The following is a 14,833-nucleotide window of genomic DNA, read 5'->3' as shown; positions in this document are numbered from 1 at the left end:
AAACATTTTCTCTACAAGTTATAGGTAATGAGCTGTATATTTTGGCGATGAACATGCTTAAGCTTACATTTTAGGAAGGTGTAGCGGCCTCTAAACAAACATAATTTTTAAATTAATAATACTATTAGATATATAATCTTTTAATTTAAAACTGACAGAAAATAGATAGGGCTAAAGTTACTGTTTTTTTGCTGCACTAGTCCAGACAACATCAATAATTTTATCACAAGACTGTTCCAAAGCGAAACAGTCAGTATGAACTAATAATTGTAAACTAAAATATGACCAATTGCAGCTTAAAAATTGTACTTTAAGGTTAGAATACGTTATACCATAGAACATAAGACATTTTTTCCAATGTGCTATCATTTACCATAATTCTATGTTAATTTAAAATGCTATTTACAAATGAAAATAGTTTAGTATATAAAATTTTTTATCCAACTTTGTCAATTAATAAATTATATGTAGGTTATTTGTAAAAATTTCTTTCAATTCACCACTACAAATTGTTTAATTTTTAATATTAGTAAACATTAGTTTATTATGTAATAAATCATATTTCTTTATTTTGAATGATATGTGTATAAAAATAATTGATAGTCTAAAAATGCATATTAACAATTAAGAAATAATAATATAATAACATTTATAGTTATTTAACTTCAACCACATAGATTTGACATCACATTACAATTAAAAACATAAACTAATGAAGTAATTACTAATTAATCTTGTAAGAGGATAAGATCTTGATTTCAAAATGATAAAAAATGTAGAGATAAATAAAATTTGGTAAATACTAGATAGATAACCTACACATTGTGGATAGCATTATAAATCATCAAACATGCAATAAAAGCTATTAGACAAGTACTGAACATATTTATGATAATAATAATAGTTGTACAGTTATAGAATAAATATTAAATTCTAATATAATAATCATGCTAACCCGGTTTCATATGTCTGATTTTTTTAAATTTCAGGAGGAAGAACTCAAATATCAACAACAACAGCAACAGCTAATGAATCAATCATATAATAACAATACACCTAATAGACTTAACCGTTCTGTGAATCCACCCAACAACTTATCGTTGGATAATTCTGGTTATGGTTATAATTTGGCTTCACAAGGAAGTTTACCATCTCAGAGGTTGGACAATTTATTAGGTGGCCCCAACAACAATGACCCGCCACAGCCTCCGGAACGTGGATCTTCATATGCCATCATGAGTCAAGTGGAAACTAAAGCAACACCACCTAGACCACAAGTTCTTACATCTACACCAAATGGAGTAGTAACTACACCAAATGCAAACACTACACCTAAGCGTGTATCATTTCAAGATCCAACATCAATCCCACCTTCACCACCATCTCCAACGTTAGAGAAAATTATTGAAGATCCTGATGTAAGAATTGGTTATTTATTATTATTAGCATGTATATATGTATCATATTGTATTGTGTTCAAATAATAAATATTTGATAAATAATTTCTGTTATTTTCTATAGAATTTCATTGATCAGGCAGAAACAATGTTAGCATCACCACGGAGTCCAGACATTCAGTTTACCAGTGGTAATACACCAGGTGTGATCGGATCACAAGAAGTATACAGGTAAATAATACTATTAATACATATTTATTCAAGTATTAGTATGATAGATTTAAATAATTTTATTGTATTTTAGGGATCCAAGACAGCGTTTATTAGCTGAGCAACAAAAACAACAAATGTCTAATAAAGCAGGTAGTACAGTGCCAGAAAAATTAAGTTTTAAAGAAAAAATGAAAATGTTTGCTATGGAAACTGGAGAAGATGGTACCCCTAAAGATAAAGTAAAAATATCTAAAGCTCAACGAGAGATTGATAACTTAGGAGCATCAACTACACTTTTGACTAACTAAATAATATTATTTAAACAATATTTCTTAGAAACGCACTTAAACATCCCATTAAAGTTTAGAAAATTTTTTTTTACATAAAGGTTTACTGAAATCTTAATTATTAATTCTATTTAAGTATATCATTTTTTATTTTTTTTTTTTTTTCATCGTCATATTATATTTAATAAGTACAATTCTTAAATTTGTGATTTATTATAGTTGAATATTAAACTATAGTTTATTTTCTATTATATTGTATTGTTATATTGTTGAAAGTAATAGCGTTTAAATTATTATCGTTGAATAGTTGTACCATTGTGTTTTATTTTTAATTTTTGCTGCTTTATATAAAGTAACACACTATATTTTTTTGATCGCGAGTTTCGAACAACTTCAATCACTAAATTGGTTCACAAATTATTCAAGAGCAATACATTGTATACAATATATTTAAGGATCAATATTGTTGTCTAAACAATCAAACATTTTACATTATTATTATTATTATTATTATTATGATAATTTTTATTATTACTATTTATATATATACTTTTAATTTATTGTAAACTCTTAGTTAAATTTTTTTATTTTGTTTTAATAAATTTATTTGAGTTGAAAAGAGTAATAAAGAAATTTAAATAAAAAAAGTTATATCGTATAATTTTAAAATGTTGTTTGTACATTTATGTATAAAACGAATATAATTTCGATTTCTAAAAGTATTTTATAATATTATTATAATATCACTGTATTTACTATATTATAATATTTATTATTAATTTTTATCAATACTATTGTAATTATTATTATTAAATGTAAAAATACAACAAAATTATATATTTATATATAAATATATTTACATAATATAGTTAATACCGTATATTTTCTTAAGAATATATCAATTTTTAGTGTTTATATTGATTTTTGTATAATATCTTGTTCCTGAATTAGCTTTAACTATTTAACTATTTATCAATACTTTTAATAAAATAGTGTCTACTAACTGGAAATACAAATACCATATTATCACAATGAAGTATATCAAAAAATCATATTTAGCTACTACATTTAAAGTTCAAACATTACGTTATTGTATAAAATATAGGTATGTTTATATGTTGTATTTTAATATAATTAAATATTATTATACATTAACATAACTATATTATGCTTATGCTAAAAAGTAATGATTTACTAAAATGTAAAAAAACTAAATGTTAACAACTAAATCATGTTAAGGAGACCATTGACTTACTAATGAAGTAATGATTTATAAATTTTTAGTTATTGTCTATGCAACTTATCATCAGTGTCTTAAATAACAAAATTGTTTTTCTATTTACTGAAAAAAAAAAAACAATTAATATTAACATTTTTTTATTACTAAGTTTTTAAATTGTAATTTAAGATTCTGAGTAAGCTATAAATGTATAGATTTTACATTAATATGTTTTTTATGAGTGTCATTACCTTTTGGAGAAGTAAAAAGGTTTTAATTTTCTTACTATTATTTTTTTTATTTGGGAGAGAGGAGAAGAATTTTGTTTTCAATTTAAATCTAGTCAGTGTTTTGATCAGTCAAAAGTAAAAAATCCTAATATTTTTCTTAATAATCTGATAACATTTTTTTGAAATTTTACCTATTTATACCATTATATTTATTCACCAGTGTAGAGTCTAGATCACAATAAATTATACACATAAAGATAAGTATAAAAAATTATTATATAAATAATAAAATAGATAAATTCAATTTTTTTATCAATAGCAAAAAATAGATACCTATTAATGATACTATTAATATTTATAGGCGAAGAATATGACTACTTGCGTGATAAACAAATTTTTTTAATCATTTTTCAAAATCTTACCAATTGAATGAATTTCACTTTTACACACATAAAAATATTGATGTTTAGCCTCTAAAACGTAATTAACCTATTTGGTTTACATTTCAACTAAGTAGTAAATGCGACACAAAAAAACAAATTACTATACTTACAGCACAACACGGCGCCACTAGTACCTACAGAGGTGTACGGTATAATATTGTTATTCGTGGTGCGTGAAAACCTATTAAATAAAAATTGTCATTTGTGTGCAGTTTTATTATTTACGCCGCAAAAGCTGTACGTCTGTACCTATACAGACTTTATCTTATATGCTGTCAAATAACCGGAAACATCACAGTACGACATAAATCATAATAGTATAATAATTCATGTTAAATATTATATATATAGTATATACACTTATATAGTATAAACACGTACAATAATATCGATATTCTGGCGTTGTTATAATAGATACGTTAGACGTGTCAGCGACATAGGCGTAACTAGACTTTAAAGTTAGGAGGGGTTTCAGTCCTAGGATTTTTATTATAAGTAAATTAAGTGGGAGGCTCTGCCCTCCATACCCCCCAAATACCTTATATTCATTGATTATACATGTAATATAAATGTAAATTAATATTTAATTATAAAAAAAATACTAAACCAAGTGGTATTGAGGTTAAATATTTATATATTAACATATTATTAAGTATTATTTTAGATATAAAGAATTTAACGATTTTTAGTTTATTGACAACTTCTTAGTAGGGAGTATTTGTGTGGTAAAAATTACACAGCATATGATACGTCTTACACAGGATCATTACATACAATAATATAGTTTAAATTAATATTTTTCCAAGATATTAATAAAAAAAAAATAAAACGATATTTTAAATTTAAGTTTAAAAATGTTACTATAATTGGCGGGAGTGTGGGACTAGGAATTATGACAGGGGGGGGGGATAAAATTTATGTTGGGGGGACTAAGCCCCCCCCAAGTCCCCCCTAGTTACGCCTATGGTCAGCGAGGCGGTATTATAACTCAAAAGTCAATAACAATAATACAGTATTACAGCATAATATGGTACATTCTGCTTTAAGATGTAGGTATACGTATTATTATTATATTATTATAAAAAAATGCGACGATTTCTGAATGTCTATCACTCTGTCGTCTATGCATACAGTAAACCGCGGCGGCGGTATCCACTGGCTCACCTCTTCTATATTAAATTGATGGTAACCTCGGGATGAACGGTGATTGAAGTAAAAACTTCGTAACAATTGTTGACGAAATACCGATAGTCTCTAGACGCTAATGTTGTACGATTGCAGACCGGATTGTCTGGCTGATATCTAAATCATAGTAGAGGAAAATATGCCTGCGAGTTATGGAAATTGCTGACGAATCAAATCGTTTTAGGTATATCTAACGCGTTAAGTCAAAATATACGATTTGAATACATAGGTAACCTACGTGAACTACGATGCTTAATAAATTATTTTTTTTCTTAAAGAAATCCGCAATTAAAGTTTGTTTATTATTGTTCCTGTCTTCGACGACGTTTTCCAAACTCGACAATGCGGAAAAAGCGCTATATCCCACACGTGTAGTAGTCTCGAAAAAATGTTTCAAATGTTTTTTAAAGTGCTTATAACTTGTAGAATTGAAACGGCAATGACTTCCTCCTCCTTTCGTGGTTCGTCTTCGTTTTCAATGGTTTTTGATAAAATGTCGTCATCTGTCCATGGTCCACACGGATTTTTAATCCAATTCGAATCCTCATTTGTGTCCATTGAAAAACTTTTCCCGCAAACTGTTTGAAAAACTACATCGTGTCTTTTCTTCCAATTTGTAAGTCAACCACTGCTGGCTTTAAAATTAGTGTGTCCTAGGTGTTTTGCACATTCGTTTAATTTTTCAAGTAAAATCATTCCACTTACTGGTATGTTTTTATCTCGGCACTGAGTAAACCATTTTATCAGTGTCCAAAAAAGAAGTCATTTTTTTTCATATTTCCATTATTGAACGTCAGAATTTCATCTTTTTTTTTTTACATAATGACGTATTTGGCGGAATTTTTAATTCGTTTGCGATTTTACATTTTTACGGTCATCTTTTTTAATTAAATATATTAAACGAACTTTGTCCGAAATTTTAAGCACATTTAATTCACGTTTAACATTTTCCATTTCATTGTGTTGCATGGACGTACGCGCACAATCGCTATATTAAAATATGTACTGTGCAATTTTCTGTTATTACCGTAATAAAAATGTTATTTGTACTAGAAATAACGAATATCGATTAATTTCATATCGAGTTATTAAGAGTAAAACGTTATTGAGTGTAATGGTAGTTTCAAGGGGAGTTAAAATTAAGTTGGACATTAGTGATGTTCGACATATTAAGAAGAATCTGTGTATATTATAAATTGATAAATACTCGTAATGTTCAAAAAGTTATGATTGCAGATATAAATATATAGGTATTATTTTTATGATACCAACCCAATACTAAAGTATTAAATTATACTCAGTTTATAATTAAAGTGTGGCTAAATTCTATGATATTGTGCGTGTATAATGTACATGCATTATTAAAATATAATTTATAAAGGTACTGGAGTTAATTTTATGTTCGATAAACATGGTTGTAAAATTGTGCTCCCACATTCGATAATAATAATAATAATAAATATTTAAAAAAATATATAATCTTTGTCGATTTAACTGTAAACGGTTGAATGTATCCAATTTCGATATAGGATGGTATCATGCGTCATAATGCATCATGCGCTTTTATTATATAAAAGAAAACAAATATTAAGCAACGTTTGTATGCTTATAATATTATGCAAGGTCGTCTTATATGGTTATGTGAATTTAAGTAGGCATAATAATTGTTGTTGCATGTTGCATATTATGAAAAAAAAAAAATAGAGAAACAACTATAAGTATTATAAGCAATATTATGTAAAAGTAAATTAAAACTGTGGAAGTAGTTTTGTCACTGATTTTAATAAAAAGAGATTTATAAATTATTAATAGGTTTTCATATTTTCATAATACTCCATAGACTACATTATAACTAGCCTGTGATATTGCTGTTATATTATTAAACATTGAGCCAGTGGCTAACACGCTTAGTAAACTTGAGGGCCGTGGCTAAAATTTCCAAATGCATCTTTCATTTTTTTCATGACTACTAATAAACCCAGCGGGATATTTATGACGGAGCCCTCGAGGTACGTCTAAGTTTGGCGACCGCAGTAACTTTCATTATGATATTAAAAAACTACAGAGAAATTATTATTCTTTTAATCAAAAGAAAGCTTAAAAAGTTTATTTTTCAATATACATACATCGTAGTTTTAAATAAACTTATAAGTGTAAGAAAACAATTGTATTAGGTATCATTATTATATTTTTATATTTTAATTTTTTTGCTTCTAGCGTTACTGTTTAATAATTTAATTTCCGTGCTAAGTGAGCCTCCATCTCTCTAGACCAGCGGTTCCCAAACTGTGCACCGCGGTGCCCTAGGGGCACCGCGAGCACTTTCTGGGGGCACCGCGGTCTACGTTTCATAAGTTTAAAATGTATATAAAAACCATATGCCCAATTACTGGGTTTGGTATTTATCAGTATAATATTATTACCAGATATGATTTTATGGGTAATAAATTATTACAAATAATTGTTGATTGTTGACTGATTGTACCTTTATTATCTAATCATGTCAGACGATGTATTCAATTAACTATTACTTATTAGTCTGTTAATTGGAACTACTTGAGCTCTTTACCTTCAGTAGTGTGCGTGACTTTACACCGTTTAGTCGAATTGTGTTATTTAAGTATCTAGTGCGCGCATTGTTTACGCCGTTTACGTGTTCTTCTCTTTTTTTAAACATGGACCGTTGGTTGAAAGGTGGACATTTTAATAAGAAGCCTGTTACAGAGGAATCTCTTAGTACTCAGTCCGTAGAAGGCAGAATCAATGACGAAAATGGTAGTCAAGTAATTCATCATTGTAATTCAAATGCAAATGGTTTCATAAATCCGATCAAAAAACGTAAATACAACGAAAGTTATTTAGAGATGGGGTTCTCAGAAACTAATGATTGCCAGCCACAGTGCGTTATTTGTTTGAAAGTTCTTCCTAACCGTTCCATGTATCCCGGAAAATTGCGTCATCATTTTGAAAAGACCCATCCGGATTATGAAGGTAAAACGACTGACTATTTTAAACGAAAGCGCACTGAACTATTGGCTGTTCAAAACAAAATAAAAACACACGTTCAAACTGACAACGAAAATGCATTGAGAGCTTCTTACATGGTGAGCTACCGCATTGCTCAAAAAGGTGAAGCTCATACTATTGCTGAAACGCTTATAAAACCATGTCTTATTGATATAGCAACTTGTATGCTTGACGATAAATTTGCCAAACAGTTGTCAACAATTCCTTTTTCAAACAATACTGTTGCGCGACGAATAGCAGATTTAGCTACAAATGTAGAACAAACACTTGTCTCTATTATTAAATACAGAAAATTTGCTCTACAAATGGTCGAATCAACTGATGTGGCAGGTCTAGCTATTTTGTTGGTGTTTGTTCGTTACGAAAATATTCATTCTTTTGAAGAGGACCTTTTATTTTGTCGACCACTTTTATCAAATACGACGGGGGTCCAAATTTTCGGATTATTGGATGGTTTTTTCACCGAAAATAAGATTCCATGGACCAATTGCATTGATGTGTGTACTGATGGTGCGAAGGCCATGGTAGGAGCAACAGCTGGAGCAGTTGCTAAAATAAAGGAAAAATCTAAAGAAATTCGCAGTAGTCATTGCATACTGCACAGACATGCTCTGGCAATGAAAACCATGCCTTTTTCTTTGAAAAACGTTATGGATGATGCTATAAAAATAATCAACTTTATCAAGTCACGGCCTCTGAAATCCCGACTTTTTAAAATTTTGTGTGATGACATGGGAAGTCTTCATAGTACATTACTTTTCCATACAGAAGTCAGGTGGCTGTCACGCGGCAAGGCTCTTACGCGGTTAATGGAATTACGAACTGAAGTTCTTTTATTTTTAATGGACCAAAGCGTTACATTGGGTAAAATCATGAAAGATGTAACACGGCTCTGTCAATTTTCATACTTGGCTGATATTTTTAGCAAAATGAACTAGCTCAGCCTTTCCTTACAAAGAAGGACTATGACAATTTTTGATGCCAGCCACAAAGTAAGTGCATTCAAAAGGAAAATTGATTATTGGGCACAGTGTACTACTAAAGGCAAATTTGAATGTTTTCCAATAATGCAAGTCTTTTTAGAAGAAAATGATGAGCAGGCTTCTACTAATATTGTCAACGAGATTATTGAGCACCTCAAACAGCTAAAAAATTCTTTTGAGCAATATTTTCCTGCAGATAGGGAAGTATTGTTGAAAGACCATGAATGGGTACTGAATCCATTCTCAGTTTGTATGAAACCTTCAAGCTTATCTTCAAGTGATTACGAAAGGTTGATCAATTTAACTTCTGACTTAACATTAAAATCTTCCTTCAACAGCAATTCGTATGCCGAATTTTGGTTAAGTTTGAAAGACAAAAGTTATGAAGGTTTAAGCGAGAAAGCGAAAACATTATTTTTACCCTTTGCCACTACTTACTTATGCAAGTCAGGATTTTCGTCATACGCTGCAACTAAAACCAAATACCGCAACCGCCTCAATGTTGAACCTGACCTCCGACTCCAATTATCAAAAATAAAACCTGACATTGCAAAACTGTGCCAAAATAAGCAGCCACATAAATCACATTAATTAAAATTAAATTGTAAATATTTTTCATTTGTAATATTTTTATGTAATAATTATAATCATAATAACAATAATTTTAATTTATTTATCTTTTTAAAAATGAATTAATTTATAATTAAATTAGTTGTGTAGCTTAGAATGCTTAGATTGTATTAGGTTTAATACAATTAATAAAATTGGTTCTCAATGAGTACTTTTTTTGTTTTATCTTTCATGTTATATACAGCAGGGCACCGTGGCTAACTTGGTGCCTCTAAAAGGGCACCGCGGAAAAAAAAGTTTGGGAACCGCTGCTCTAGACAGTCTAGACTAAAGCCTAGTGCCACCAAGTTTCACGAATTCGCGGTTGGTACTTTACTAAATAAGCCTACACATTTAATATAGTTCTCTGATGATAGATATTGATATAAAACAATATATTAATATTACGTAATATATATATATATTTATATGATTGGAAACAGGGGCGTCATTTAGGGAGGGGATTAGGTGTGTGGTTGCACCCTTTATTTTTAAAATAATATACTAATTGGCCTACGCCTTGCTAAGCATTATGCTCAAAATTAAATTTTCTTAAATTGTATTTTAATTTTTATATTGACATTTATCAATATTGGTGTATATGGGCAATTATTTTGATTGTTAATTATTTATTATATTTTAGTTTTTAAATTGATTTTTACTGCCTATTTATATTAATATATTAATGTATTGATTTGGTCCATGAGATGTATAAAAATAATTAAAAGCAGGATATTTATTAATTTTCTACATTTTAATTTTTATTATTGGCCGGAAAATGTTATAACCTTAAATCTTAATCATGCAGAATATTGTAACTTTATAGTAGAGAATTTTCCTTTTTATTCAGTTACATGAAAACCTGCTTAAAACGGACATTTTTATTGGTGTCATGCAATTTCTCACAGGACAGGTTTTACTGTAGTATTATATAAATTATAAAATCATCATATAATTTATACATATAATAATACATGTAATTACGTCAAATTCTGTTAACCACACAACAGTAGATATATAGATTAGGTAAATAGGGGTAGGCCATAGGTAAGTACATAATATCATAATAGGTTCATAGGTACTTACCAGTGGTAAATTACCATTTTGGATCGGGTGCGGTTGATCGTGGCCAATTTTTTAAGTTGTAGCTTATTGCCCTTGTGAGTGTGTCGCTATCTGCCATCTGTTGCCGTTGTTTCGTGTTCAACGGACGATCGGTGTTTATAATAAAACATCGATGGCGCCACTCATTCAATAAATTGTCATACGTTGTGACTCGTGATAATTATATTGTTATTAATATACAACGTTGAAATATTATTTCACTAGTTAAAAAGTTAATTTTTTTTTAAACTTTATAAATTTAACTAATTTGTAAATTTTCTAATCAACTTTATTACTTAATTAGTTGAGATGACGCGACAAATGCATTTGTTGTTTCTGTCTTATAAAACCTACAAATGTACAACTACAATATTATAGTAAATTTTACGTTTGCTATAATTCATTTTACACTGTTGTTCTTTTAAAATTAATGTGAATTGACTTTTTATACCTTTAAATATCCAGGCCATTTCGTAGCATTTTATTAATATTTTAATTTTAAAGCAAGGTATGATCATTTTAAAACTTGAAAAAAATCAACAATTTTACAATACTTATAATAGTTGCTTTCTAATTTAAATATTAATAAAAATATTCGAGATGCCCTAGATATATCATTAATTAGTTTTTGTTTTAAAAACAACAATGTCAAATATGTTTTTGTAAACGTAAAATTGCGTGATATTCTTTTAATGTAATCATATAATAACTAAGCTCTTTAATTTAATTTAAATGTAATGTGTGAAGTTAAAGTCGAATTAATATATATATGTAATAATTGTGTAAGTTTATTTCATTAAATTAATTTTATTATTTTTTGTTTGTTCATGCAGTTATATACGTATGTCAAATAAAAATAATTAAATAAATATGTATTTGAATAATATTATTCATCAACATTTCAGTATAATAAAACATTATTATATAGTATAGCTTACTATATTTCCAGTAATTGCGGTAATCGTGTTTTAATCATAAATTCATAACATATATATAACTACGTATTTATTAAACGTGAAATCTTTATAATTATTTATACATATTCATTATAAACGTTGTCGGTGACTTAGGTACTGTTTAGAGTGTGGTTGAGAACGATAAGTTTTTAACAAAGTTAATACAATATTAATTATTGTTTTCCAGCTATTCTAACTTTTCTAGCTATCGTATGTTTATTTGTTTCCCCTTTTATTTTTTATTTTTCCCATATCCCACGGTCTCGATTTCCCTTCGAAACTATTTAGTTCCGTTTTGTTTCCTTCGCCTTAGTTACAATAGAGTATCAGCCCTTTATAGTACAGGAAATATACCAATTGCAAGTTTTACCTCTCCCCAAAATCGTATTTATACTGTTTTCATATTACATAGATACTCATGTAACAATTTATAGATGTTTAGACGTTCATCTTGTCCTATAATTTCTCGTGATCGTTCGTTCCTTAAATTCCTATAATTTATTCATGCCCTGTGGCTAATGGTTATACATAAATATTATATATAAAATTTCATCTTATCATCATTAATTTTATGATGAATTCTCACCTTCTTAATCCAAGAACACTAATCTAACTTCACTAATGTCTAGTGACTAGTACATAATACTAGCATATTATTTAATCAAATAATTGTTGAGCTTCTAATATTAATAAATTAAGGGATGTATAATTTATGTTATCATAACGTAATGTAACGTAATTTAATGAAAGATTGTATGTTTGATATTTGATTCTGACAATAAAACTTTTTTATTTTTTTTTTTTTAACAAAATTATTTAATGAAGTATATTTAAGCTATTTCGAAAAGTCACAATCCGAATATTATTTTTAGACTTTCTTAAGTTTTATGTTTTTTTAAAAGATTTGAATAGCTATATATTTTGGAAATATTTTGAAAGTTTATTTTATTTATTTTTGTTATTACAGTTAATATATAGTAATATAATATCAAATACGATTGCAAAAGGCGAGTAAAATATAATGCATTATAATATATGCAACGTAGGCTGGAAAGGAAAATAGACTATAATTAAGTGTTACGTCTTTTTAGTATATAAACGAAAAAGAATCTTTAAAATAATGTCCAAAGGGGAAGAGGTTCAGCCTTTATGGCCACTTTTACACCTGGCCTTGATAATAGAGTATGTACGAGAATAAATATTGCTAAATAACCATTTGTCAATACTTAATACCTTACACGCCTTTTATTTTATGTTACTTAATAATATAAAAATTCATTAGTTATCTCAAAAACATAATTTATATATGGGGTTAATCGAGCACCAAGCTTATCCCTTTTTTCATCAATAATACAATTATTTAAAATCTATTTTTTGGAATTCTTAAATATAATAATTAAAGGCCATATTTTTAAAATTTTAAAAATTGTTTATACTATTAATGAGTTTCTTGAAGAGATACAAACTTTTATTTTTCAAATGCGAACTTCCCTTTTGTATTGTACACAATTTCAGTATTAGTAAATATTGTACGTACTAAAATCAAAATATCGAGCGATTTGTTTTAGTTATTTTATTTTGTATACTAAAAACTAATAGCTTTAGAAAATATAGGAGCTACAGTGATATGAAAATTTCAATAATTAATATTTATTTAACAATCAATATTTATAATTTGTAAAAATGTAGGTCAACATAATTATCTATAATAAATATTAGATCAAATAATATATTTCTCTAAAACCGTTTTTAAGTACTAGTATTCTTGGTACAAATATTTTAATAACTGAGAAACTTCACATTCAAATTTTGAATTAGATGAATCAAATTTAAAAAAAAAATTATTAACTAAATAATTTACGAGTACAATAAAAAGGAGGGTTCTCATTTCAAAATAGAAATTTGTATTGCTTCAAGACACTTCTTAAAAGTAGTAAAAAACATTTAATTCATTTGAAAATACGGTTTTTAAGTATAAGATACTAATTATTCTAAAATCAGATTTTGAATAAATTCCTCATTGAATAATAATAATAATAATAATATAAAAAGAGAATGAAATAAGAGTGAGCAATTGACATACTTCTTGGTGAATCACCTTGTGACTTATATACATATGTTATCGATGTTATAGACGTGTCTGCGTATTTATATATTATAGTGTATCACTAGAAGTGTTTCGTCTTCTTCATTTGTTTACGTCACTTGTCAGTCCAATGGAATGTCTCTATATATGATACACTAAAATCTAGTAAATCTAATATTTTGTTTTCATGAAGTTGTATTTAATACGCAATTACTACATTCTGAATGGTTTAGATAAGTGTAAGCGAACCTGCACTTTAGCTATATACTAACTGTCAGTGCTGTTATTTTTCGAACCAAACTTTTTATAATTTGCTTAATCAATTATGTATAATTATGATAAATGATAATCAACGAAGAACTTCGTTTGATTTTGTGTTACATTTGAAATTAAACCTATCAACATTATATGATATAATATACTATTATTTACTTTCGGGAATTTTCGCATAAGAGTTATTTAAAAAAAAAAATAGTTTTTTCATTTTAGTTTTTTTTTTTTTTTGTAATTTAAAAACGAATAGCTGAATATGCTTTCGTTTTTGTTTTTAAAAACTCATACATTAAACTTTTACCGGAAAAATGTTATGTTTAAAATATTATTAATAATTGTTGAGACTTATGGGCAAACATGTTTTTAAAAACCTACGACCTTTTAGAAATGTTTTAACGCTATCCAACATTATGCCTTAATTATATCAGAACTAATAATTAAAATTATGCACTTTCTTTAGATAAATATTTTAACTTCATTGTTATTATTTATTAAACTATAACGGCTTTTAAAACATTCGAATTTTCCCATTAAATAAATCTATAGGTTGCTCGAAATAAAATTATTATGTACGAAGCTAGTTAATTTTTAAATTTTTAATTTACTCAGCTTATTTATTGTTCACTTTTGAGACTTTACCTTTGCGTTACTCATTTTTAATGCTTCTATGAAAACATAAATATTATTAGGGTGTCCTGTTTTGACTTATGTTTTAAATTTATTGTTCCAACCTCTACAAATATTATCAATACTACCTAAATGTGTATAAATTTGTTTTATTATGTATGTATATTTCTAAATGACACAATTTGTATTTATTG

General features: G+C 27.5%; 3 protein-coding genes across 8 annotated transcripts in view; all 3 read left to right on the top strand.

Annotated features, from left to right (window-relative positions):
* Positions 1-2,036, top strand: part of LOC112595472 (afadin) — a 60,028-nt gene extending 57,992 nt beyond the window's left edge. For 2 of the 6 annotated variants that reach the window (XM_025340699.1, XM_025340700.1), the window contains 3 exons: positions 990-1,418; positions 1,522-1,628; positions 1,702-2,035. In XM_025340699.1, the coding sequence (XP_025196484.1) occupies positions 990-1,418; positions 1,522-1,628; positions 1,702-1,918 (753 nt within the window). In that variant the 3' untranslated portion in view covers positions 1,919-2,035. Of the gene's footprint in view, positions 1-989; positions 1,419-1,521; positions 1,629-1,701 lie in introns of all 6 variants that reach the window. The other 4 variants (XM_025340704.1, XM_025340703.1, XM_025340701.1 and 1 more) reach the window with 3 other exon arrangements.
* Positions 2,037-7,649: 5,613 nt separating this feature from the next.
* On the top strand, positions 7,650-8,939 carry LOC112595517 (zinc finger BED domain-containing protein 5-like). The gene has a single exon (XM_025340767.1). The coding sequence runs from the start codon at positions 7,650-7,652 to the stop codon at positions 8,937-8,939; it is 1,290 nt and encodes a 429-aa protein (XP_025196552.1).
* Positions 8,940-9,068: 129 nt separating this feature from the next.
* LOC112595543 (zinc finger BED domain-containing protein 5-like) lies at positions 9,069-9,575 on the top strand. Its single transcript, XM_025340790.1, has one exon. It carries the CDS (start codon positions 9,069-9,071, stop codon positions 9,573-9,575), a length of 507 nt encoding a protein of 168 aa, XP_025196575.1.
* Positions 9,576-14,833: the final 5,258 nt, after the last annotated feature.

The sequence above is a fragment of the Melanaphis sacchari genome, unplaced genomic scaffold (genome assembly GCF_002803265.2).
Source record: "Melanaphis sacchari strain LSU unplaced genomic scaffold, SCAv2.0 Contig27_pilon_pilon, whole genome shotgun sequence".
Classification (NCBI taxonomy): Eukaryota; Metazoa; Arthropoda; class Insecta; order Hemiptera; family Aphididae; genus Melanaphis; species Melanaphis sacchari.
The sequence above is the reverse complement of the archived record's forward strand: the minus strand, read 5'-3'. Positions and strand labels throughout refer to the sequence as shown.